The sequence below is a fragment of the Pezoporus wallicus genome, unplaced genomic scaffold (genome assembly GCF_028554395.1).
Source record: "Pezoporus wallicus isolate ANWC-B61680 ecotype Strahan unplaced genomic scaffold, APGP_CSIRO_Pwel_v1 scaffold_6885, whole genome shotgun sequence".
NCBI classification, from domain to species: Eukaryota; Metazoa; Chordata; class Aves; order Psittaciformes; family Psittacidae; genus Pezoporus; species Pezoporus wallicus.
The window spans coordinates 1863478-1887352 of NW_026638858.1; the positions used below are offsets into that span (position 1 = coordinate 1863478).

General features: G+C 50.9%; 2 protein-coding genes across 5 annotated transcripts in view; both read right to left on the reverse strand.

Moving 5' to 3' along the window:
- LSP1 (lymphocyte specific protein 1) overlaps positions 1–17442 on the reverse strand; it is a 51355-nt gene extending 33913 nt beyond the window's left edge. For 2 of the 4 annotated variants that reach the window (XM_057412883.1, XM_057412884.1), the window contains exon 1: positions 17276–17441. In XM_057412883.1, coding sequence (XP_057268866.1) covers positions 17276–17355 — 80 coding nt within the window. In that variant the 5' untranslated portion in view covers positions 17356–17441. Of the gene's footprint in view, positions 1–3831; positions 4029–17275 lie in introns of those variants that run through there. The other 2 variants (XM_057412886.1, XM_057412885.1) reach the window with 2 other exon arrangements.
- A 777-nt stretch (positions 17443–18219) lies between these two features.
- On the reverse strand, positions 18220–20044 carry TNNI2 (troponin I2, fast skeletal type). The gene is made up of 5 exons (XM_057412894.1): positions 19921–20044; positions 19525–19653; positions 19075–19164; positions 18764–18940; positions 18220–18460 (listed from the first exon to the last, which is right to left on the reverse strand). Exons 2-5 carry the CDS (start codon positions 19645–19647, stop codon positions 18362–18364), a joined length of 489 nt encoding a protein of 162 aa, XP_057268877.1. The 5' UTR covers positions 19648–19653; positions 19921–20044; the 3' UTR covers positions 18220–18361.
- Between the last annotated feature and the right edge of the window lie 3831 nt (positions 20045–23875).

Below are 23875 nucleotides of genomic sequence, written 5' to 3' on the forward strand. Positions count from 1 at the left end.
TATTGCAGGGAGAAAGAAGAGGCATGCAACCGCCTGGTCCACCAGGACCATGAGTGCTGACATCAGCTGGAGTCTGAAAGCATCTCATCATGTAAGGCAGGCCAAAACACACCAGTGTGCAAGCATGATTTCAGACCTCATGGTTCAGCTTCCCATGTTAATGACTCCATGGAAGATGAAGAAGCAAAAGTCACATCCTAGGAGGAAATAATTAGGTTTATCAGCCGATCCGATTTTCCAATTCATTTTCTTCCCTAAGCTTTTTCATCCTAGAGATTCAACCCCCCTTCCCCACAGCATTATTTGCACTTGAGACTCAACAGCATTGCAGAGACATGTAATTATAGACACTTGTTTACATGGTGCCTGCTCAGCAGCCATGCTTTGGAACCCCTCTTCTGGACCAGGTTCCCCATTGTGCCTGGAGGCATACAAGCAGCGTGCAAGAAAACTGTCCTTTATCCCCAAGACCAGACCACAGCTCACTTCCTAATGTCACCTGAGATTCACCCACATGCTGGATAAAAACCAAACCAGCTGAGACAAGAGTGGTAGTGCTTCTAACACACATCCATCTGTAAGCACACTTGACCCCCCTTACCCCACCCAGAGCCCAGCTATGGGGATGTGACTGCAGTCAGCTGCTGCAGCACTCAGCAGGAACAGTGTAAACCAAGAGGCCCGATAATCCAATTGGCACAGCCAATTTACAGAGAAGCTGATTTGTAGGTTAATTAAACAGCCATATTCTTCTGTGAAACACTCGATAAATAGAGGGAGAATAAAATTCCAGCAGGAGCAGATAACGAACTGAATGAATCGACATGACAGGAGCTGGATCCCTATCTTATTTATTGGAATTCATTAGAAAGATAAGGAAAAACAGACCACAATAACAAGATTAAGCAGCTCATGTTTGGAGAGGTCTTAAAACAAAAAAGAAGTCTTGCGGGCATGTGAGGGATTGCTGCTGTTCATCTGCTACAAAGGGAGAAATCTTTCCCCAGGTATATCTTGATAGAGTGCCTGGGCACGCTCCTCAAAGGAGGGAAGGCAGATAACCCTGATACTGCCCATTCTTTCCCAGGTAATCACTCAGCCACTCAGGGCATAGCCCTGAGCTCTCTTCAGCCTCCAACCTTTCGACATACTCCTAAACGACATACTCCTGCCTGCACTTTCTGCAAAGCCAGCGAGGAACAAGGAGAGCTAATTTTTCCAGCCTACCTCTATCCAGGCTGGGAAGAGGTGAAGGATGTTTCCCAGAGCGCTGACTCAGCACTTCAGCCTGTGGTGCCTTTGACACCCTTAAAGCACAGTTTGCACTAATCCTGTCAGGATGGTCCACAGAAAAGCCATTCCATGGCTTCAATTTGGCTCCTGGGACAGATGTTCAGGTGATGGCAGCCAGGTACTCCTGCTCAGCACATGGGCATAGGCCACTTCATCTGAAATGCTGGGATTTTATCTCAAGCACAAGGTTGGATGCCTAAACACTGGGACTCTGCTCTTCAACCCAAAACCACCAAGATTTTTACACTGCTTTCAATTCAGGATCCTTTAACCCTGATGCAGGACAGCCTGGCAAACAGCGCCCTTGGCTGAGCAATGCTCAGAGAAAGTAATTCCCTGGGTATCCCTGCTGATGCTCTGCAGCAGTCTAACCTGTCATTCTGATTACAGTTTGTTCTCCAGATCTTGGTGACAGCAGGAGCAGCTAGGTAAATCTCAGGATCACATCAAAATCCCCAGTGCTCACAAACGTGTGTCTGGGCAGCCGTTTTCACTCTTGGGCTCCAGATCCCCGATGCACTCAGGTGCATCAGAAGAGCCTAGGACCTATGCTCTGTAAGTCACCTTGGGACAGATAAAAGCAATCTTGACAGCAATATATCTTCAAGCCAGGAGCCTCAAGCCATTGTTCAACAACTGAAGGAGCTTGTTCCTGCACCTGAAGTGGCAGGTCTTACAGAGTAAGCCTCATGACCAGGCTTAGGAGGGAAACTGCTGGGAGAAAATACAACACAGGCTGTCCTTTGCAAGGAGCAGATCCTGCCTATCCTCCTGTTGATTTATGTGAGCATTAATGGGGTTATTTGGGTGTAAACCATGGATGAAATCCCTCATACATCTTCACACACCACCTCCCTGTCTGTTAAGTAGGACTGAAAAACAGCCACAAAGCCAAACCTCAGCCAGATAAAAAGGTAATAACCCCACTCTCATGTCATCCCAGAGTTCCTCTAGTAAAAACCCCTGTGAGTCTCTGCAGCACCAGAAGTCCCATATCCACAGTAGGAGGAACTTGGAGACACCATTAAGGACAGGTAAACACCCCTGGCTTGGGCTGTGCCAAGGGCAGCTCTTTGGACACCCCTTTTCTGTGTATGAGGCATAGGTACCTCCTCCACAACCCCCCACCTGCAAAATAAGTTGCCACCCAGCTGTAAGCAGGCAATTCCCACCCCAGTTCATTTGCCTGGCCCTCCTCAGTACTAGCTGGCCCCAAATCTGAGCCAATCCCTACCTGCTGTACACCTAACATGGAGATTTCCATACTGCTCATGAGTCCCTGACCAAGCCCTGTTCTGAAACAGGGATACATAACAGAGATCCCAGTCCCTCTGGGCTGAGACCAAGGAAAGAGTGCAACTGGCCAAACAGGAGAGGATTTGGCTCCTCCTGCCCACTTTCCATCCCATGCAAACAGTGGGAGCTTTCCAGACAACTCCCCTTTGTCCAGAAAGGGCCCAGGGAGAAGGTAGGGGGAACTGGATGGCTGTAGAAGCCAGCTCCCTTTCCAAGGCAAGCAATTCACCTGAGAGATGAGGTTTAGAGGCTGCATTACCCCCCAGGGAAATCGCAAAATTGACAGGAAAACACCTGTCCAAATAAATCCCACCCTGACATCTCCTACCTTCTGGCTGGAGACCAGCAGACACCAGTAGCCACAAGGGAGCCAAGAGGTGCTCAAGGCACAGGAGGGGAGTCCAGCACTCCTAATTCCATTTTCACTCATCCAGCTGCTCAATTAAATTTAAAGAGGCAAGGAGTGCCTCTCTTCTGCCCAGTCAGAGCCAGCAGCATGACACACCACCAGCAGCCAGAGGAGGATCCCAGAAACCCACAGAGAAAAGCGACATTTCCAGCCCTCGAGGACGAGCAGAGTGACCACATGGAAGGGAATCCCAGCGCCAGCAGACAATGTAGCCGTCCTCCCGGGCTCAGCTCTGGCTGACAAATGGGAATAACCCAGCTGAACTGTCCACCTCCCAGCCCTGGCAACTACACTCCGAGGGAAAGGTTCAAAGCACTATTGCAATTAATTAAATTGGAAGACAGAGATGTCAACTTGCAGCCCTGGGAGGATCTGGCTCTTTACAGATCTCTGAATTGAAAATGCACATGCAGCATGCACAGCGTACGTTTCCAACCCCCAAATAAATAAATCAATCATTTTTCTAGGCAGAAGCCTTCAGCCCTCAGGGGACACAAAAAGACACACTGAGACATCCCTTGCGGAGAAAGAAGGGGGAGAAATCAGCCGGCTCACGTGAGTGTCACAGCACAGTTGTGTGCTCCTGGAAAAGCCATCAGTAAGTTCAAATCTGCTTTTCTCATACTGCTTTTGGGGAGGGAGGGTATCTATTTGGGTGTCTATTTTCCTTCCATCCAATGTATCGTGTCTGCTGAAGCAGCAGGGTGAGGAAGAAATCCAGCCGGTTTAAAGGGACCCGAAGACGGTCGATCCGGAGCACGTTTCCTTTCTCCCACCCGGCACCCCCCACCCGCGGGCCGGGTCGGGGTCCCCGCGGACAGGTGTGCGCTCACCTGATGAGATTCTGCAGGCCCTGCTTGCTGGAGTTCCTCCTCAGGATTGCGCTGGTCATGGTGGCCGCGGCAGAGTGGCGCCAGGGTCCCGCTGCCGCCCCTTCCCCAGTGCCGCAGGCAGCTGCCTGCCTCTCTGCCCGCCTGCCTGCGCGCTGCCGCGTCCCCCCTCTCCGCCTTCAGGAAGTTCTGCAGCTGGTTTCCTTTTGTTTCTGCTACCTCCCCTGCTCCACACCCCCGGCTTGGCTCCTCCACCTCCTCCTCTTCCTTCTCCTCCTCCTCCTCGTGGAAGTGTCACGGGAGAATCGGGAAAACCGCGCGGAGCTGGTCCCGCAGCACAAAGACCGGCGCTCCCCACTCCTCAGCGAGGGGGGCGAGAGGGCCTTCTCCCGCGCCCTTCTCCGCTTTAACTCTCTTCTCTCCCTCCTTCATCTTCTCCAGCCCCCTCCTCCCTCTCTTCTTCAATACCCCCCGGCTCCCCTTCTTTTTTTTCCACCTTTACCACTGCTTACACAAAGCAACTTGGGAGCAGAAATCCAGGTTGGCGACTCGGAGGGCTGTAAAGCCCTGCTGGTCATTCACAGCAGAAGTCTGTGAAGGGCTCACCGCCCAACGATCCCAGAACGCCCGGAGGTGAACCAAGAGCCAGATTAATGCGAGATGGCCTTTGTGCTGGGAAACACCACACTGGACAAAAAGTGTTCTCCTGGGATGGAGGTAGCAGATGGGTTTTGGGGGAAGCCACTGGGCTGCAGCCCTGGGCAGACAAAGCAGCATGCGTCCTGCTTCTACTTTCAAACCTGCCCCTCACCTGCTCAAGTGACTGACTCTTCAGTGGCTCAGTTTCCCCAGCCATCAAATTGGGTAAGAGCAAAAAAAGTGGCTTGCCTCCTTGAAACACTGGTATTTCGGGAGATGAAAGAAGTGTGTGAGCGTCTGATGAACAACTAACAACATTGCCGCCTGCTAAAACAAAATGCCCATCTGCCATGCATTCAAGAGGGTTGTTCTTCATGCTATCTCATCATGAGAGCAGTCTTAGGAAGAAAGAACAAACAGTCTTCTTTTTTTCCCAACCTGCATCTCCTGGTCCCTGTGTGTTGGTTTTTGGGGAAAAGATCTTCCTCTATAGCAAACCAACAGGTACCTGGACTCCTACATTGAAAGTTCTAGCCTTACCTTGTATTTGCACATCACAGTGCTCATGGCATAGCGTGTCCGGGTTTCCCTACAGTCAGTGGCGATGTTCCTCTGGCTGTGTTTGAGATGGGAGCTGTTATGACAGGATCATCCTGCTTAGACCCTCACCTTCTTCCTGCTTTCAGTCCCCTTCATCTCATTTACGTGTTTCCCTTCAATCACTTCTGCAGGAGTGCTTCTTGCCTCCTGGTAAGTTGAAATAGGGAAGTTGCCCATAAAATACACCCAGAAATCTCAATTAACAAGGCAGTGCATTAAAGTCAGACAAGAAGGTCTGGAAGAACCTTCAGGAAGGAGCCCAAGGATCGTTGGGAGGTGAGCCCTTCACAGACTTCTGCTGTGAATGACCAGCAGGGCTTTACAGCCCTCCGAGTCGCCAACCTGGATTTCTGCTCCCAAGTTGCTTTGTGTAAGCAGTGGTAAAGGTGGAAAAAAGTCAGGAAGAAGTGCCTGTCTTCCTTCCCACTGTCTCTTCATTTCAAAACAGCTTCTTTTTTTTTTTTTTGCAGGTATTTACTAAGCATCCCCTAAGTGGTCAGGAACAACAAAACCCACCAGGCACAGATATTGATGCTGGCCCCACTCTGGGCTGCTCACTTGCTGTCACACTGCTTTTTTTTTTTTTTTTTAATCAATTTTTCTTTCTCAGTTTGGTGAGAAGATGCATGAGATCCACCATAAAAGGTCTCTTGCTGAACAAAGAGCCTGTCCCAGCCCTGCAAGTACTTACAGGAATAATTAGGTTTAAGCATGTGAGCACCCCTATTGACTTCACCACAACTGCCCACAGGGTTGAAGTGAAATATGAACCTACAGGGTTTTCTCTTTGGAGAGAATCAGCCCAAGCCTGCCAGCTTCTCCCGTGGCCTGAGACAGCCAAGGATGCACAACGGAGGAGCCCTGGCAGGCAGGGACGCAGCTGGCACCCATGGGCCAGCAACAACTGGGTGCTGAACGAAATCACAGCAGCACTCTTATTTCAGGCAGAGATGCCGGGCAATCCGCAGGGAGCTGAGGAGGGGCAAGGAGGAATGCAGCCATTGTCGCCAGAAGAAGGCAGAAGCTTGGTATATGTAGTGAGCAGAAAAGGCAATGGCACACCACTACCTAGTGGAGGCGAGATCCTCTGTGTAAACAGACAAGGGGAAAAGCTGTTGATTCTCCCAGCAAGAGAGCCTTGCCTCCACACCCAGGTTTGTCTCTCTGAGGGTGCCAGTGTGAGCTCCTCATCTTGCAAGCACTTGGCAGACTTTCACCCCAAGCCCGGGACTGACTGCCTCTCAGACATGGGGGCCTTCAATGAACAGAGCTGACAAAACCCATGCTTGGGTGATGATATCCAGGACCAGAGAGAGGTTGTGACACTAGCTCTTGCTGGTCTAAGGTGCTGCTGTCATTTGGAAACACTGGAAGTGAAGCATCCCTACATCGGAACAGGCAGCAGGCTGACCTCTCCATTGCTCCCAGGGAAAGATGTTTTTGGTACTGAATTCCACCTGGAAAATCCTCCTGGCTGTGCTACTCAACCTCTGGGGAAGGTTTCCTGCCCTTCTCCTTGGCTTTCATCTTTGAGAAAGACATCAGATATGACAAGAAAACTCATCCTTCACCCAGCATCAGCAGGGTCCTCCAGGACCACAGGGAAAGGAGAGCAGAGCAGGATTCTCTTCCTAAACTCACAGCTTGTAGGAAGGGAGGGAACTGAGCACTGACACATGGACAGAGTCGCTATCCCCATCTCCATGGGGAGAATTTAAACCCACTATTCAAGAGCACAAAGGCTGGGCCTAAAGGACCATGGAAAAAGGGCAGTGCAGCAGAATCCCCACACCATCATCCTGCAGAACAGAGGCGCCTTCTGTACCCTCTCCTCCCTTGCTTGCTGCCAAGCCCAGGTGCATCAGTCTGAGTCATGCCACATATCCAAGTACAGTAAGGTCAGCATCAGTCCCACTGCTGCTCCTAATCCCTTCACTGAAACAAACCTTCTGGTCCCATCAGGAAGTGGGTAGGAGTACAGTGGACACAGGAAAAAAATAGACAAAGAATTAATTCATCTGTTATTTTTTGGCACAGTTTAAGCTAGGAGAACCACCATAAATCTCTACAGCAAAACTGCTCCCCACTACAGGAGCAGGGATGCCTGGAGCACCCAGAAACACACTGCAGGGGATCGGAGAGCTTCCCAGAGCTCTTCCCAGCAGCAGGGGAAGCAGAGAAGGTGAGGGAGTTAATCTGTCTCCATCACTGTGGGGAGGAGGGCAGGAGTCCCAGAAAGATAGGGCTGCACCAGTTCCTGTTAATTACACAATCACTCTGCTATGTAGCACTAGTTGCAAAATCAGTTGGAGGCTAACACATGGTGTAGGGAAAAAGAAACAAAAAAGACTCGAGTCCTGCTAGCAAAGAAACACAGCCAGTTATTTTCTGCAACTTTGCTGGGATGCACAGCACTGTCAGCATCAGCTCCAACATACAGCATGCAGTCCGTTATAGGTGCCATCAGCTGACAACATGGTCCATGCCTGCATGTCAATGGTGGAAGCACACCCATAGAAAATGTTCTCACAGGAACAGCCTAACCCCTTCAGCAAGGACTGTGCAGCACTGCCTCAGCCACAGACCTGCACTTCCACCAGCAGCCCCCCTAGGATGATGGAGTAGATGGGGTCTCTCTGTTTAGCCTTCTAAGTGATGCATCCTTCCCTCTGCCATCCCAAACCTCTGTCCCTCTCCTGACACCCCCAACCTCTTCAACATGCACATGCAACCCCCACTTTGAAACCAGCCTGGCAGACATCAGCACTTGCCTAGCCCACTAGGAGCCTCAGTCCAGTGAAAGGGGCACACCAGTTGGTACGTCAGCTGTGTAGATGGTGGGGTTTACATGTTAGCCTGATGGATCGGGTTGTTCGTCTCCCCTTCATCCCTAATAACCAGTTAGCTCAGCCCAGCTTTCACTGCCAGCACTCGCTTTTGGGCAGCTAAATACAGAGGCCAAAACAGGCAGCCAGAGATAATCCCAAGGATTATCTAGCAGCCAAGAGCAGCACGTTGTCTCCTTCACACCAGAACAGCTAGTTACAAGCTCCAGAAATGTGCTATCAATAGGCCAGGGCATCTCAACTGTGCAATTAGCTCAGGGTGCAGGGGAAGGAGTCCAATCCCAATGATACTCCCAGCAAGCCTTCCCCTGCCTGGCCATGAGTCAGGAGGGGACATTCCAAAGCCAACGCGTGACCCCATGGCTGTCGAGGGAGAGGATGCTGTAGGCAGGAGCTGTCTTGGCTCAGAGCTGGTTCCTGGCCCACACTCTCAGAGGAGCCCCATGAAGAACATGCGTAATTGTGGGCTGCATCCAAAGAGTCAACAAACACCATGTCATACTAAGTCTCAAGTACTCGGCTTGGGATCAATGATTACTTTCTTCCTATGACATCCAAAGAGCCAGAAATGAGAAGGAGAGGAAGCCAGGTCAAGAAGGAGCATCCCTTCTTCATCTACCCCACCACTACCCCTCACCTTCACACAGAATGGAGGGACCCTCCCTGTGAGGCACTTCATGGGTACATGCATAAACCTAAAATCCCCAAAGTTTGGTTCACCTTCCAGTGAGAGGGGAAGATGCAAGCTTTCCCTGCCTTGTAAGAGAAGATGCTCCAGGGGTAATACAAACAAGGGCAAAGGATGAGGGGACTGAGGGAGAAGGAACCAGAAGGAATATCCGAAAGCTGGATTTAAGAAAGGGAGGGGAGGGAAGCAAAGGGAGGTGGTGCAAGCACTAATTGGGCAGCCCTGCATGGTTAAAGTTGATCAGAGTCCCTGTTACACTAGGTGCTGTGCAAATAGGGAGAGATATCACCTGAGCCACTGCAGTGAACTACCATCCGGTTTTACTGACCAGGGCCAAGGCCAAGTGACTCAGCCAAGCCCTGGAGGAGTGCAGCTAGTCCAGCGCATGGAGCCAGCATGGTTACTGCAGCCTACACAATACCTATATATTAGGTTAAACAAACAAAGCCATTGGGAAAGAGACAGGAAGACAAAACAATGGCTTCAGATAAGATGTTCCCAGCCCACACAGGAGGGTCATTACAGAACAAGAGGAGAACTATTGGCCCCAAATACCGGCTCCATCTCTCTGGGATGCCTCTCCAAGAGAAGCAGGACAAAGGACTCCAGCCAGGATGAATAAGCCACAGTCAACTGCTGCCAAGGGGTTGTCCCCCCACCAGCAGACACTGTAAGAAATGTCCAAAACAGACCTTCTTACAGCATCATATCCCCTTGTCACTGGTTTCTGTTCACCAAGGTTTGGAAAGCTGCTGAATTAATTTGAACTTGGAATGCCCATTTAAAATAAATGGAGTAGCCTTTGCTTTGGCTTGGTGGATTAGGTGGACACTGGGCAGCCAGAAACACGTTCAGACTTCTCTCATGTTTTGCAAAAGAGGGACGCAACCTGTAATAGAGGCATCACCTTCTTTCAGCAAGTAAGTGGCATGTGAGATGTGTTTAAGCATCACCCAAAGCCAAGCAATACGTTTTCTTGATAGGCTTGTAAGATAGTGCTGCTGTGCAAGTACGGCTCTGCCCAAGCCATGTTGCTCAGCTAACCAGCACAGCTTTCAAGAGGTGAAATACAGATTCTGCCCAATATAAACTTATTAGTATATCTGCAGCCAGCTCGAGGCTCTGATGTAGTACTGCGTTGTGCAACACAAGCAGTTTTAGCAACCATTAATCCCTGCCTCACACTGCCAGGCTGGTTACTCCAGCTGGGGTCAGGGTAGACTAATGGATAAGAAGGATCCCCAGCATCATCTGACAGTTCCTGCTCTCAGGCTATACCCTCACTTCAAAATGCATCTTGTCTGGGGATAGGCATTGAATATCAGCTTGCCAGTAACACCCATGCCCCCCTCACCAAGCTGGGCAAAAGATGGGAGCTGTTATGAAAGGTCAAGCAAAAGTATCATCATGTATCCAAAACGCCTGAAGACCAACATATACCTCCATCGAGGAAGAAGATGCCCCTCTACTCTGCTCTTGTGAGACCTCACTTGGAGTATTGTGTGCAGTTCTGGTGTCCTCAACATAAAAAGAACATGGAACTGTTGGAACAAGTCCAGGGAAGGGCCAAGAGGATGATCAGAGGGCTGGAGCACCTCCCATATGCAGACAGGCTGAGAAAGTTGGGGCTGTTCAGCCTGGAGAACAGAAGGCTGCGTGGAGACCTCCTAGCAGCCTTCCAGTATCTGAAAGGGGCCTATAAGGGTGCTTGGGATGGACTCTTCATCAGGGACTGTAGTGATAGGACAAGGGGTAACGGGTTAAAACTTAAACAGGGGAAGTTTAGATTGGATATAAGGAAGAAGTTCTTTCCTGTAAGGGTGGTGAGGCACTGGAATGGGTTGCCCAGGGAGGTTGTGAATGCTCCATCCCTGGCAGTGTTCAAGGCCAGGTTGGACAGAGCCTTGGGTGACATGGTTTAGTGGGAGATGTCCCTGCCCATGGCAGGGGGGGCTGGAACTAGATGATCTTAAGGTCCTTTCCAACCATAACTATTCTATGATTCTTTTAACTTTTAACATAAAGTTAAAAGACAAGCCTTTCTGCAAAATGGGCAGCTAAGGGTATATGCAGAAAGATGGCAACTGAGTGAAGAAGCAGCAGAAGAGACAAATGCCACCTGAAGGAAGGAAAAGCCCCACCATAGCAAGAGTGTACAGGCTGTATAACATATCAGTCTGTCCTTCAAGACAGCTCAGCTCAGACACACTGCTGTCAGCTCCTGTTACGTGACGCTAGGTGACAACGGCAAGGAGGCACTTATTTTAAGAGGAAATAGTTACTGACATCAATTTTATTGAGGGAGAACTTTGCCCCCCTCCCAAAAGGCTGGCAGTCATGATTGTTTGGGGTCTGTCAATAGTTCAGAGTTTGTTGATGCTAATGGCTCTGGAGCAAGCTTTCACTGGAAATTGCTTTTGCAGCAGAAAAGCACATGCATGCACAAGCATGGAAGAAGAGATCGTATTTTCCAAAGTGTCTGGCAAGGGCTTGATAAAAGGTATTGCACATACTGTTTATTCAGCTGCAGCAAGCAACAGATACCTAGAGCTGGGAGAGAGGCTTCTTCGTAATGCAGAACTAATCCCTAGCAAAGGATCTATTTTCAAAATGAGCATGTAAGCAAAAGAACTGAAGACCTCCAGCTGATGCAAACTGACACAGCTTTATGGCAGACAGTAGGGTGGTGCTGATGTACACTAGCATTTGGGCCTACAGGTCTGTGCAATAGCAAGAGAAATCCAAGTAAACTGAGCTCCAAATAAACCAAGTCTTTCACATCTCAGACCAGTTGCTCTGAGGTGGCTCCAAGTTTTTAGACTACCGAATGCAAGTCACCAATCAAGCTAATAATAGATGCCCACTGACTGCCATTTCCATTCATTAATAAATCCTGCTGGATTTGCTCATCTGTCTTCCTCTTTACCCATGCATTCCCTGGGTAGTTATCAGACACACCAGGCTTGTATGAAGCACCACTGCTCCTTTGAGATAGGATGAACCCAAGGAGCTCCTGCGTTTAACACTCACCTCGTATGACTCCAGATGGAGCTATCAGCATCAGCTCTGCTGCCAGCCCCTGCAACCCGTCCCAGGAGTGACTTGTTTAAACCAGCAAATAAGAGAAGACATTTCAACCTGCCTTGCTGCAAATTCTCCTGCAGAGGATGGGGTCTGCCAGGCTCCCTGCTCAGCCATTGCAAGAGCACTGGCGGAGCCCCCAGAAAGCTGCTGAAGAGCTGCCCGTGAGAAAGCCGAGTGCCGAAACCTGGGATTAAGACGCTCCAGTGGCTGCCTCACACATCTGGTGTGTGTTAGGAGGGATACACTGGCAAGGAAAACACACATAGGCTCCAAGTGGGGCTGGTTAACCCATTTGTGACTGAGCCTCTGTGGAGCACCCAGACAAGCTGAGGACTGTTAGATATCTAGCCAAGCCTCAGGAGAGCTCAACTCCAATCTCAGCAGTGGCCTGTGTTTCCTACGTGATATTTGGAAACCAGGGAGTAATTCAGGTGCCAAGTGTCACTGAGGATGCCTTGGGTTACCCAAGACACCAGCCAAGGCCTGAAAGATGTCACATGAGTCCAGTAGGAAACCTCCTTTTCTGGGTACCCAATCGGCAGTGGGCAAGTCCAATGGCTGGAGCATCTCTTCCGCTTCCTAAACATCTCAACCTCAGCTGTCTGGTCTTGCAGTAGAGATTACCTGTTTGCTTTTCCCTGAGGCAGTAGGCCATTGGGATGACCACAGAGCACCCACCATGGTAACACTCTGACTTTGGCTTGACACTGTAGGTTCTGCTCTAGTATCAATCATCCTGCAGTCATGTCATGGAGGACAGCTGCCTTCCCAGCACATGCAGCATCTCTGAGGGCACATTCTTGACCCATATACCAGACGACCATGATCCAGAACACAGTCTGGGTAAAGAGGCCCCTGAGTCCCTATCATATAAATACACACCCATGTCTTCTTTTCACTGACGTACATCCTCAAGGTTTCTCCTTATAAGCAGCTTAAGAAGAACAGAACCACCCCATGAGAACCCATTCCCTGTGCTTCTGGCCCCAAAGGATGTCAAAGCATCTCCTCAGTGAGCCCAAAGACAGCCTGATGAGGAGCTTGGTGGACTCATATTAAGGGAATGGGAACTGCAACTATGGGACATCAAAGCTGCTGCACAAGCTGGGTGTTGGGCAAAGCAGAACCCTCCCTTGCCTGCACCGTCTTTCCCAGGCAGGTTCACACAGTCAAACTGTACTGGGAGAGCTGCATGTGGAGGATAAAGTGAGAGCAGCAAATCCTTGAGGCATTTCCTCTGAGCCAAAGGGTGACAGCAGGTTTGCACTGTCAGTCAGAGCCAGATTACAGCCACAGGAGTCCAGCAGCCACCAAACCCCCCTGGAGCCTGGGCAACAACTTTCTCCAGGTTAGGAATCCCACTCCCCCAAAGAGATAGCTGTTCCCAACCAAAATGCAGTGCCAACAATGCCTTGGAGCACCTCCCAGACAGGCGGTCTGCCCAGATGCAAGTCAGTGTCCCGACAAAGTCAGCACCCAGGCTGGATGAGTGCCCTGCTGGGAGAAAACCCAGCTCTGGAGAGAGCACAGAGGCAGCAAGGGACCCACTCAGACCCCACAGCCAGGCACATGGATCACAAGGGTGATGGATGCAAATGGGAGAGATGCAGGCAGAGCATCAGCCAGGGCTGGGTTAGCCGGGTCAGTGGGGGTCGGAGCAGAGGGGCCCAGGATCCCCAGGTCACGCTCAGGTTAACCACTTCACTGCCACAAAGCCAGCTGTGGTAGCTTCTGCCCTTCCAGTTACTACTAGGAGAAAGGCTTACATGTTCTGGGAAAAGCCTGAAACCCTCTGAAGCAGCATACCACACAAAACTCGTATGTCCAGGGAGGATGCCCAGACCAGGGGGGTGGAAGAAAATCCCTCTTTTTTCCCCACCTTCCTGAACCAGCCCTCCACACACCTCACACATGTCTAAGTTGAACTCAGCTGTGCCCACAGAGCAGCACTTGTCCTGTTCCAGCTGCAGCAAACATGGGAAAGCACATGCACTTTTAACCCATGTGTGGAGCATGGCTGCAAACAGACCCTGAGCTGTCCTAAGACCAGGACACCAGCCTGTCCCAAGATGTCATCATATCCCCTGATATGATGAGCCTCCCTTGGGGACATTTCCACCCTGGGGGATGCTTGCCTGCTCTAAGCAAACAGTAAAGCCCAGCCATGCCCCAAAACTCTGCCTGGACATCTCCACTTTCCTCACTGCTGCAGATTTATTAATGCTGTTGGACAAACCAGGGCAAGCAGAGCTTGCCCCATTGTGGGGTGCGGCCAGGGGATGTCTGGGCTCCTGGAGACAGAGGGGTTGGGTGCCCCAGGGTGCAGGTGGGGCTGTGCCTCTGCTCCCCTTCCCCCAGGACAGCAGGAGCCCCAGCACCACCTCAGACAGCAGAAGTGCTTTTTCACCCCACACCAGCAATGGTGGTCTGGCAAAACCTCCTCCTAGCAGCCCGCAAGGATGGTCCCTGGGTCAGCCAACCCAGCCTTCCCCACAGCCAGGCCTCCAAAATCCAGGGGCAAGGGATTCCCACAAGCTTCAGAGCCAGACTTCACCCCAAGGGTTTTAAAACAGCCAGCAGAGTCTCCCGTGGTTTAAAAATAGTAAAATTCAAATAACTGCTGCTGGGCTGCTTTAATGCTCACACCTCCAAACCCATGGGTTTACATGGCAAAATAAGCTCAGAGGCAAGGCAAGGGCCTTGTTGTTCTTCTTCTTCAAGGAGAAAGGGGCAGTGAAGGCACTTGATACCTCCCTATAATTAGAGACAGTTCTTTATCCCTAATGCCACTGCCAGAGCACCTACATTGAATTTGGAAACACTAAAGCATTGCCCAGTTCCGCTAAATTATCCATCTGGCCCATGTTCACTTCCCTACTATTTTTCCACTTTAATAAGCCCAGCTGGGTCAAACAAACCAGTTACTCCTGAGCAGAAATCAGCCATCCCTCCCCCAAGGAATTCAGTGCACCAAGGTGTCCAAAGACTCTCCACGTATCAGTTTTCCTAAACAACCTCCTTCCAACCATGGGTATACTTGGCAACAGCAGTCACCCTAGCAAGGACCCTCAAGATGCCTCTAGGGATCTGGAGAATTCAGGACAGCTGGGGATAGGCATGGCAAAGAGATGCCTGGGGCTTGCTAGCACAGCAGAGCCTGTCCCCAGGCAGTGACCATACATGGGCTGCCAAGGTCTCCCTGTAGCTCACAGCATGGGAAACCCCAGAAGAAAGGAGATGGGGGAGTTTGGGAGAAGCCAATCTCTCACCTCATACCCCGCAGACAAGAGAAACCTGCCTCATGAGCCATGCTGCTGCTCAGGGACAAACAGCCTGCAGAGCACAGCCCAAGCTGTAGGGACACACACAGCCGTGGATGTGGAAACCAAGGTCAAGGACTGCCTCAAGCCTCCAGAGCATTATGGAGAGCGCTCATAGTACAAGACCCACAGTACATAGTGGGATCCCAACCTCCCATCATCAAGGCAGGACAACCCAAGCAGTCTGCCTCAGCTTCTTGTTGCTTTTGGGAAGGTTCTGCATCAGGCCCACACCACAGTGCTTTCCTATACAGCAATTACAGTTCATGGAAGAGAGCATAACACCAGTTTGGTTTAAGTGGTGTTACAATTGGCATCAGCAAGACTTTGACAGCATGTTCCCATTTGTACAGGAAAGAAGAGTACAGTATGCCCAAATTAGGATTTCTAAGACATGCAAGCTTCTCTATATATATGCTGAGCACAGTTAAGTAGACAATCTTCATTATTTAAGCACACCCAACACTTTTTTTCTTCCCGTGTCTTCTCACTGTGCATTTATGCCAGGGAGCCTTGGGATTTACTTTCCTGGAAGCTCAGTCGCAAGACTCGGTGCTCATACCTCCAGCACACCTTATGCTGCCTTAGGAGCACTATCCTGACTCCATGCACACACAGGTCAGCTTGACAAGAGCTTTAGCCTCAAGGAAAGGAGACCACAGAGCTGAGCTAACCACAGGGTGAGAAAAGGTAGCCCTAAACAGCAAGTAAACACTTCCTTCCTCCATTTTGGGAGAGGAAACCCCCAGAGCCTAGCAAGCCTTTTAGTAGCACAAGTAAAAGCAGGAGAAGTTTAGAGCTGCACATGAGACTATCAGATGAACTGGGAGAGAAAGTAATTCCCCATATTTTAGAAACAGAAAGGAAGTTATTTTTGCTCACTGCTTTTGCCATCAAGTTTTGTATTTCAGTGCAATTCTAAAATGCAGCTAGGGAGGAAGGGCTGTGCCACCCTGCCATCAGCATTCACAGACACACTCCTTAACATGTCTCTAAAGGCTGTAAGAGTTGGAGTGCTACAGAACAGACCCCTACAGGCAGCCCCTTATCTAGCTGAAACTCCAACAGGAAACAGAGGAGGGAACAAGCTGATACTGCCTCCACAGCAGCCCCACTGCTGGCCCTGGCTGCATCAACTTACCAGTGCCTGCCACAGCAAAAGGAAAGTGGCAAGTCCCAGTCACCTCGGGTCATCCCAGCATCTGCTCCTTGCTCCTGCAAGGTGAGCTGAGCCTGCGGTGGAGGCACAGCCAGGCTGGAACGATGCTGGGAATCACATGGATCACCCTGCATTCCCCCAGCAGCCAAGGCTCCCCCTTTGTATCAGCAGAGAGTCATGCACAGAGCCTTCCAGCACCTTTTGAAGCTTCCAGTCAAGCCTTCAGCTAAGGCTAATTGCTGTCAAGTGTCAGTCAAAACACTTAACTGCAACCACTAGTGACAGGAGATGACACACCTTTCTCCTCTCATCCTCACCCAAGGGTTTGGGGTTTTCTTCCCCCCATCAATATTAACTTAGCTGGCTTTCAGAAGCCTTGGGGAGAAAAGCTTTGAAGCTGGAGGTGAAAAATCAGGCAACCCCCCAAGCTCCCTGGATGCTCAGCCTGAATCCAGTCTAAATCTGAGTACTTCTGGGTGATATACCTCAGCCGAGCTTATCTAAGTCTGCCTCCACCACAGACAGATGTGATCTCTGCTACTGATCTTCTTTCAACCCGCATGGAAAGCTCTCTGTGTTAGAGTGAACAGACTCCAAATTTTACAGTCTCTGCTGATAAAGCAACAAAGCCAAGTGGAGGCACAGGGAGATGTATAACCTCATGGCAACTAGCCTGCAACATTGCCACATTAACTTGGTTATAAATATAGGGGACACAGCAAGAAACCAGTTGTGCCCATCGATTGCTGCAAGGAGAGGAGGCAGCTGATGTTCACTCGCTGGCCTTAAAGATGGGGCTGATTTTAGCTGCAGAGCAGGTCCAGGTTGCCAGGCTCCTAGCTGAGCTTGCCGGCTGCTGGAGCTGTGGTTCCCCACTTGATCAACCCCTCCCAAGGGCTTTGAAGTTCAAAGGAGATGAGACCTTTAGGAAGTCTAAGTCTCTCCTTAGCTGGAGGTACTGGTCAAAAGCCAGCCAGAGCAACTGACCCATTTCAGCCTCATGGGTCATTACCATTTTGGCTGTGCATCCTCCTTTCCCACCATCACCCTCCCAGTTTCCCATGACTGGAAGGCAGTCATGGCATTGGGGCGCCAGGTCCCCAGGCCTCACCTCTCGCTGTCCCCAGGGTTTTCATCTCCCACTTGGTTCACACCTTCTGCACCCTCCTGGCATCCCTCCAAGTCTGACATCTTCTCCTCTGTCCAGCACAGTGGTCCTGCAGACAGCTCTGGTGTGAGGGTGCTGCTGCTGTTTCACTTTTCCTGTGCTAAGCAGAAGTGAGCTCTGCCGGAAACCTCATGGGCTGAGGGTTTTGGGGGGATGGGAAAGGGAAGTCAAATATGGGGGGGGGGGGGGTGTTTGTTTTTGTAAAAACAGTGGGACTATTTTAAGGTTTGCCACTACCAGCAGTTCAAAATTGGGAAGTACTGGGCTAACCCAAAGGCAAAGCAAGGGGCACAGACATCCCCACCGTGGCAGGGAGAAGAGTGATCTGCCACTCCCCAGTTGCCTACAGAGCTCTGGGTACAGCCAGCATCTCTAAACTGGGGCACCCTACACTTCACCGGTACTGGGGCACTGCTGCAGGAGCTGATGAGGTTGCCCTGACTCTGCACCTCTCAAAGCCCACTGAAGCCAAAGGTCCCACTTCTGCCCTGTAGCTGTCACCCTTCAGCATCCTACCCAGCTCTTCTCCTTCCCCATGTCTTCCTGCTGTTGCCACCGTGGGAGGAGGTTCTGCATCACCTCCTGGAGCTTGGGCTCATGTCTTTGTCTCTTTGCCTCTAGTGAAAGACATGGCAAGGAGCTGGTGGTACAGCATGGAGGGAGGATGCCAGCAGAGCTTGGTGGCATGGCCTCAACCTTTCCTCTCCACAATGACAGGATAAGCATCCCAGCTTTGGAAGGAGACCAACAGTAGAGAGATCCTTCATCCCCACAGCACAGCCCCTCCAAAGCCTCCCTGTCTTCACCAGGAGCCCCACAATGGCAGAAGACCTATTGGCACCATGGCGCAGGTTGGAATCTGGCTCCCCAGGCAGGCAACACCCACCTCTCCCACCAAAGCTTTATTTACACCACTGCTGCCAGGATGCAGCTCTTCCAAAATCAGAGAGAAATGGCACCTAGCAGGTGCCCCTGAACCTAGGGGGACAGCCGGGACAGGAGGGAGGAGAGGACGGGTGATGCAGGTGCTTAGGACTCGCCAGTCTCGAACATCTTCTTCCTGCCCTCCATGCCGGACTTCTCCTCAATGTTCTTCCTCCAGTCACCAACATCACGGAGGTCCTTCTCCTGGGGAAAGGATGGGCGTGTTGGTGTGCAGTGCCTTTCAGGGTGAGAACCCACCCAGGCAGGGCCCTTCACCTGTCCACCCATGGAAAACCCTCTGCCAGCTAGAGGAACCCAATTCCACCCATACATCTTTTCAGGCTGCACCCTCCTTTTTCAGCATGATGGGTGCCAGAGGAGGAAATGTGAAGCAGGAAGAACTTTACAGAAAGGCTCATGCTCAATCTTATCTATTACACAGTGAGGCATGAGCCCCCCAAAACGGGGGACAAATCCTATATGTGCCCGGGGAGAGGGAAAGAGTACCTTCTCAGTGTCTTCCTTCTTGACTTGCTTCAGGTTGGCTCGGAGATCCATGCAGACTTTGTGCTTGGAGCCCAGCAGGGCCCGCAGCATCGCATCAGCAGACATGCGCACCCTGCGCAGGGGCGGCCTCTTGAACTTGCCCTTCAGGTCAAAGAGCTTCAGGCTCAAGTCTTCCAGCTACAGGGGGATGAAATGAGGAGGGAAAGAGAGAGAGCAGGGCATGGGTTTCATAACACAGACCCAAGCGGCACAGGGAGGCATGAAGGATGGACTGGAGACTTCCCTGAAGGATGGCTTTGGAGAAAACTCACCTCCTTGTTAGTCTTCTGTAGCTTCACCTCTATGTCATACCTCTCCTCATCCACTGACTCTATCTTGGCATGAAGCTTTCTGCACAGATCCTGCAAAGAAAAGCAGAGAGGGATGTTGACTTCAAGGACTTACCTGTGATTCCTCTCTCCTGACCAGTCTGGCCCTGAAAGACCCCGTCCAGTAGACCAGATGGGGTCAACACCAGTTGGGTAGCTTGCAGGCCAGCTCCTGGTCTCCATGCTGCTGGCTACACACAAATGCTGCCTCAACACATTGTTAGAAATGCAACTTTCTTGCCAGACAGACCCTCTTTCTTATCCAGCCAGCTCCAGTGCACCCACAGGTAAGAAGGGGTCAAGATGGGAAGGCCAATCTATATTCATCAGGCTGACTGATGAAGCAAGATCTTTTCTGCTCTGGCACAATGAAAGGGTTACAGAAGTCTTTACCTGAAGTTCCTGCATGGATCCTGGGAGAGACAGAGGAGGGCAATGCTCTGCCAGGTAGTTTTGCTTTTCCACTTCTTTAGCAGCTGCTTCTTTTTCTATTTCAGTGACAGCAAGTTGGAGCATAGCACTCTGGAAGACATCAGGAAGATGGTCAGCATAGGGTGGAGGCAAGGGAGGGAGAACCCTGATGAAGAGGCAGCTTGGGGAGCCCCCCATCAATACCAGCATCTCTAAGCAAGGGATACTGATGGGGACCCAGTAAGGAGTGGGATGGGGGGCTTTCACACTGTGCATTATTGCCTTTTTCAGGAGGAAGAGTGCCAAGAGCTGTCAGGCTCAGGATGGGAGATAGGCTGGTCTGGACACATTTCACCCAGCCCCAGCAGTGCCACGTACCTTCAGGTGCTGCCGACGGGCAGTGGCTGCCCTCCTTTTTTTCTGCAAGTGGAAGGAACATGACAAAAGCAGGTTATCAGGTGGCTTTTCCTCTTTCTGTTCCCCTTCCCCATGCAACCCCCCAGTCCCCTGAGGACCTGCAGCCCTGCCAGTGAGCTGGCTCCAGCCAGTTGGTCCCCAAACCAGACTTCTCAAAGTGGCACTCTTTGAAGTGGCACTCAAAGAAGAGGCTTCCTGCCACACTCTGAAATGGCACAGCTTGACATTTGATATGGGGGAGTTGAAAGCAGCATTTGAGTGTGACACTGCGTTGCATAGAGGAGGAAGTGGATAAGGATCTGCAGAGCAAAATGTAACAAGATGGTTTGCATATGCAAATGGTGCCAATGCCCTCCTGACAGGGCTGGAGGGCTGTGCAGAGAAAAGGCATCCAGCTCAGAGATGCAATACATCATGAATTGATTTTGATCACATGAATCTAGGTATGGGCCATAACACAGCAGATCCCTTTGAGCACTGTTAGCCCAGGCTTATCCTCCATCTGAAAACTGGTGCCTTAGCACAGAGTGCCCTCCCAGCCTTTTCTGGGGGCACTGGGTTTGATGGAGAATAAAAGCACCTGTTGGACATCAGCGCCATACTGTGGAGTTTGTCTGTGTCCCTGAAATACTCTTTTCTCTCAGTGTGGCAAGCTTGAGCTTGTGGTATTTTGGACGCATGGGGAGATGCCAAGCAGAGATGAAGGATGGAGCAACTTGCTAAGAGGCGATGCAGAGTGACAAAGCCATGCACAGCCCTTCCACACCAGCCACCCCCAGGCTTCAAGCCCAACACCACTCCAGCTCTGCCAGAAGCCAGAGAGAACTAGCTAAGAATGCAAACTCTACTCTGTTCATGCTTCCAGGTCTCCCTGAACTGCCCTCGCGAAACGATTTGGCAGTGCTTGGTGGGCAGAGAATGAGAGGCTAGGTGTGGGGAAGGATGAGAGGATACTAGGCCAAGGGCTGGGTGGTGGATTGATGATGGAGAATCAGCTCTATACCACCACCTTCCCAGCACTATCTCGTGGCTGGCTGGGGAAGCAGGAAAGGAGGGGAAAAGCATCTTAACTCCAAGCCAGGAGGCAGAAACAACGTTTAAAAGGGATTTTTCTTCTCCTCCCCATCTTTACCAGGAGCAGTCAGCAAGCATCAAGCCTTGCCATGAACTGTTCTTACACACACACAGCCAGCAGGTGCTTGTCCTAAGGAGGAATGGTGAAGCCAGGATTGGCTTCACCATGAGCATCACTGAAGAAAAAACCCCAGCAAGACACACTTACCTCTTCACTGTTCAGGAAGAGCAGATGGACAAAAAAGGGAAGGAAGAGAAAGAGGAAAGGGGGAAGAGAAAGGGGAAAGTTAGCATCCTAATTGCAAACAAGCAGAGGAATAGTAACAAGCATAAAAATTTGGCAGTTAAACAAAAGTTCTTAAATGCCAACAACATATCAGAGACATAAAAATGGGAACTTACTCAGACATCTTGCTTTAAATGGTTATGAGCCTGCAGTGAAAAACCAAGAAAAAAGATTCACAGTTATTCATGCTGGTGGGGACTTTCCTGGGTTTAAAAAGCAAGATTCCTCTAAAAAAAAAAAAAAAACCAAAACAGAAAAAGAGGAACAGGTTTGCTCTTATTTCCCTACTTCTCCTAATTCTCATCACATAGGGAACTAGACTGCTGTTTGTGGATGAGAGCCAAACATGTGCTTACTCACAGCCACATAAACCTCAGCACCGGGATTGCTGAAGCAGACCAAATAGTGCTGGGCCAGAAGAGAGAGATTTATGATACTAATTCCTGTAGGTATGTCTCTTGTTTGATCCCCAGCAAACCATTTTATGAAATGAAGTAAGACAAGGAAAAGGTAATTTTCAGTTTACTGCTTCACTTTGCCATGCAGCCTTTCTCCCATTTCATGAATAAGAGATACCAAAGCCTGCGGAGGGGTGGCAGGGGCCCCAGATGACGAGGAAAGACTTCATAGGATGCTCCTGCCAGTATATGCACCCATTGCATGGGGCAGGGGAGCCTGTTGAGGCAACCTCGCCACAGATGACATAGAAAGGGGCTGTTGTTGAGTTGGTAAAGGCACAAGTTTCCCCAGACAATTCCTTGCATTTCCTTTAAGTGGAAATTTTACAGGTACAATGCAGAGAGAAGAGATGGAAAAGCACCTTTGTTTTGCTGAAAATCATTTCCCTGTAAACAGAATTTTACTTTTCTAGCAGAGCAATATCTCCTGCTCATGTCTCCTAATGGAAGGATCCAGAAGTGCTGCTGAGCCCAAAATAAGACAGTCCTTTGCAGAGAAAAAGAGCCCCCATAACACATCCATCTGCAGACGTGGGAGGCTCCTTCAGGAGGTGAAGTGTTAACAGGGGCTCATGCCCAGGGGGGAGGCACAGCTTAGAGGGCCAAGGAAACTTTATCCTGGAAAATGTGCAGGCCCATCACATTACTTCAGGGAGGAGGGGGGGAAAGTGCTTCTAAAAATGGCCAGGGAGCTGCAGAAGGAGCTGCAGCTGTCTCCTCGGACAGCAGTGTGTCCCCAGTGCCAGCCCCGTGACTCACGGAGGTCGGGGCGATGCAAAGCAAAAGCCACCGCAGGTGCCGGGCTGCAGCTGAGGGACAGGGCGGCCGAGGAATGCCAGCTATTTTTACTGACACTCCTGCTCCATGCGCGCACGCACCCGCCTCGGCGGCAGCAGTGCCAAAGAAACAAGGGGACAACACCAGGCTGCTGCTCGCTGCCTGCAACATGGGCTTTAAATCACCTGTTCTGGGGGGAGGACACCGTAAATCTGGGTATCGGCCCTGTCCGAGAGGGGTTTTGGGGAGGAAGGCACTGCAAGGACTGGGTTGGGAGATGGAGGAAGGGGTGTAAGTAGGGAACATCGCCAAGGTACCGCAGACAAGGATCCCGCATCCCATGTCCCACAGAAGGTCAGCATTAGGGAGCCTGTGGCTCCATTTGCCCTCACCACTCAAGCTGGAGAACAGAACCAACCAAAGGAAGAGAAGGCATGAAACCAAAGAGAAAGGTCACTGGAAAAGATGAAGACTTTCCAATACACAGATCTTCTCTAACAGGCAAAGGATGAAGAATGCTTTATGAGCACCTATGTTTCTCCCAGCAGGTCATCCCCACCTGGTATTTATCTCCCTAGAACTCAGGTGAGTGAATTTACTCCCCCATTACCCCCTAAGAGCAAGCTGGGTCATTAAGAGACATGCAAAACGGCTCACCCGTCTGGAGGAGAAAATCAGGGTTTCCCACTGGCTGGACAGGACAGACTGGCGGGCTGCAGGCAGCTGCCTGAGTAAGGAGGTATAAAAGGGCTTCTCGGGTGGCTCAGCAGAAAATCCACCTTCTCTTTAAGGGCATGGAGACCTCCTCAGACCAATGATGTGCAAGAGTCCCCTGTGCACCTCCCTTGGCTGGGGCAGGCCAGGCAGGCAGCCCCGGAGGAGAGGACAGCCATCAGGATGGAGGGGTGGGAAAGGGGAGGACATCTTCTACCCGTGGGGTGGGCAAGCGGAGCCATCCCAGGGGAGCCAGAGAGGTGCTTTCCCTTGCAAGTGCGGAGGAGGGAGCCTTCCTCTCCCTCTTCCTCCCACCAACCAGCCACACCAGGTACGGCTTCAAGGTTGCACAGAGCCTGGGCTCCCTGCACACAGCCATCCAACTGCAAGGCCTCTAGTAAAATGTCCCCTTGGATACACAGAGTGACTTATCCATGGACAGGGCACAGCTCTGTTCACCTCCAAGGGCTTGGGAACAGCCCTTCAGGAATGAAGAGGGGAAAGAGCCTGCACCCCACAATCCATTGCCGATAGCATGTGCAAAAGCAATCTCTGAGTGAGCCAACCCATCACCAGCATGCTCTTTCAACCTCACTTACCACACAGG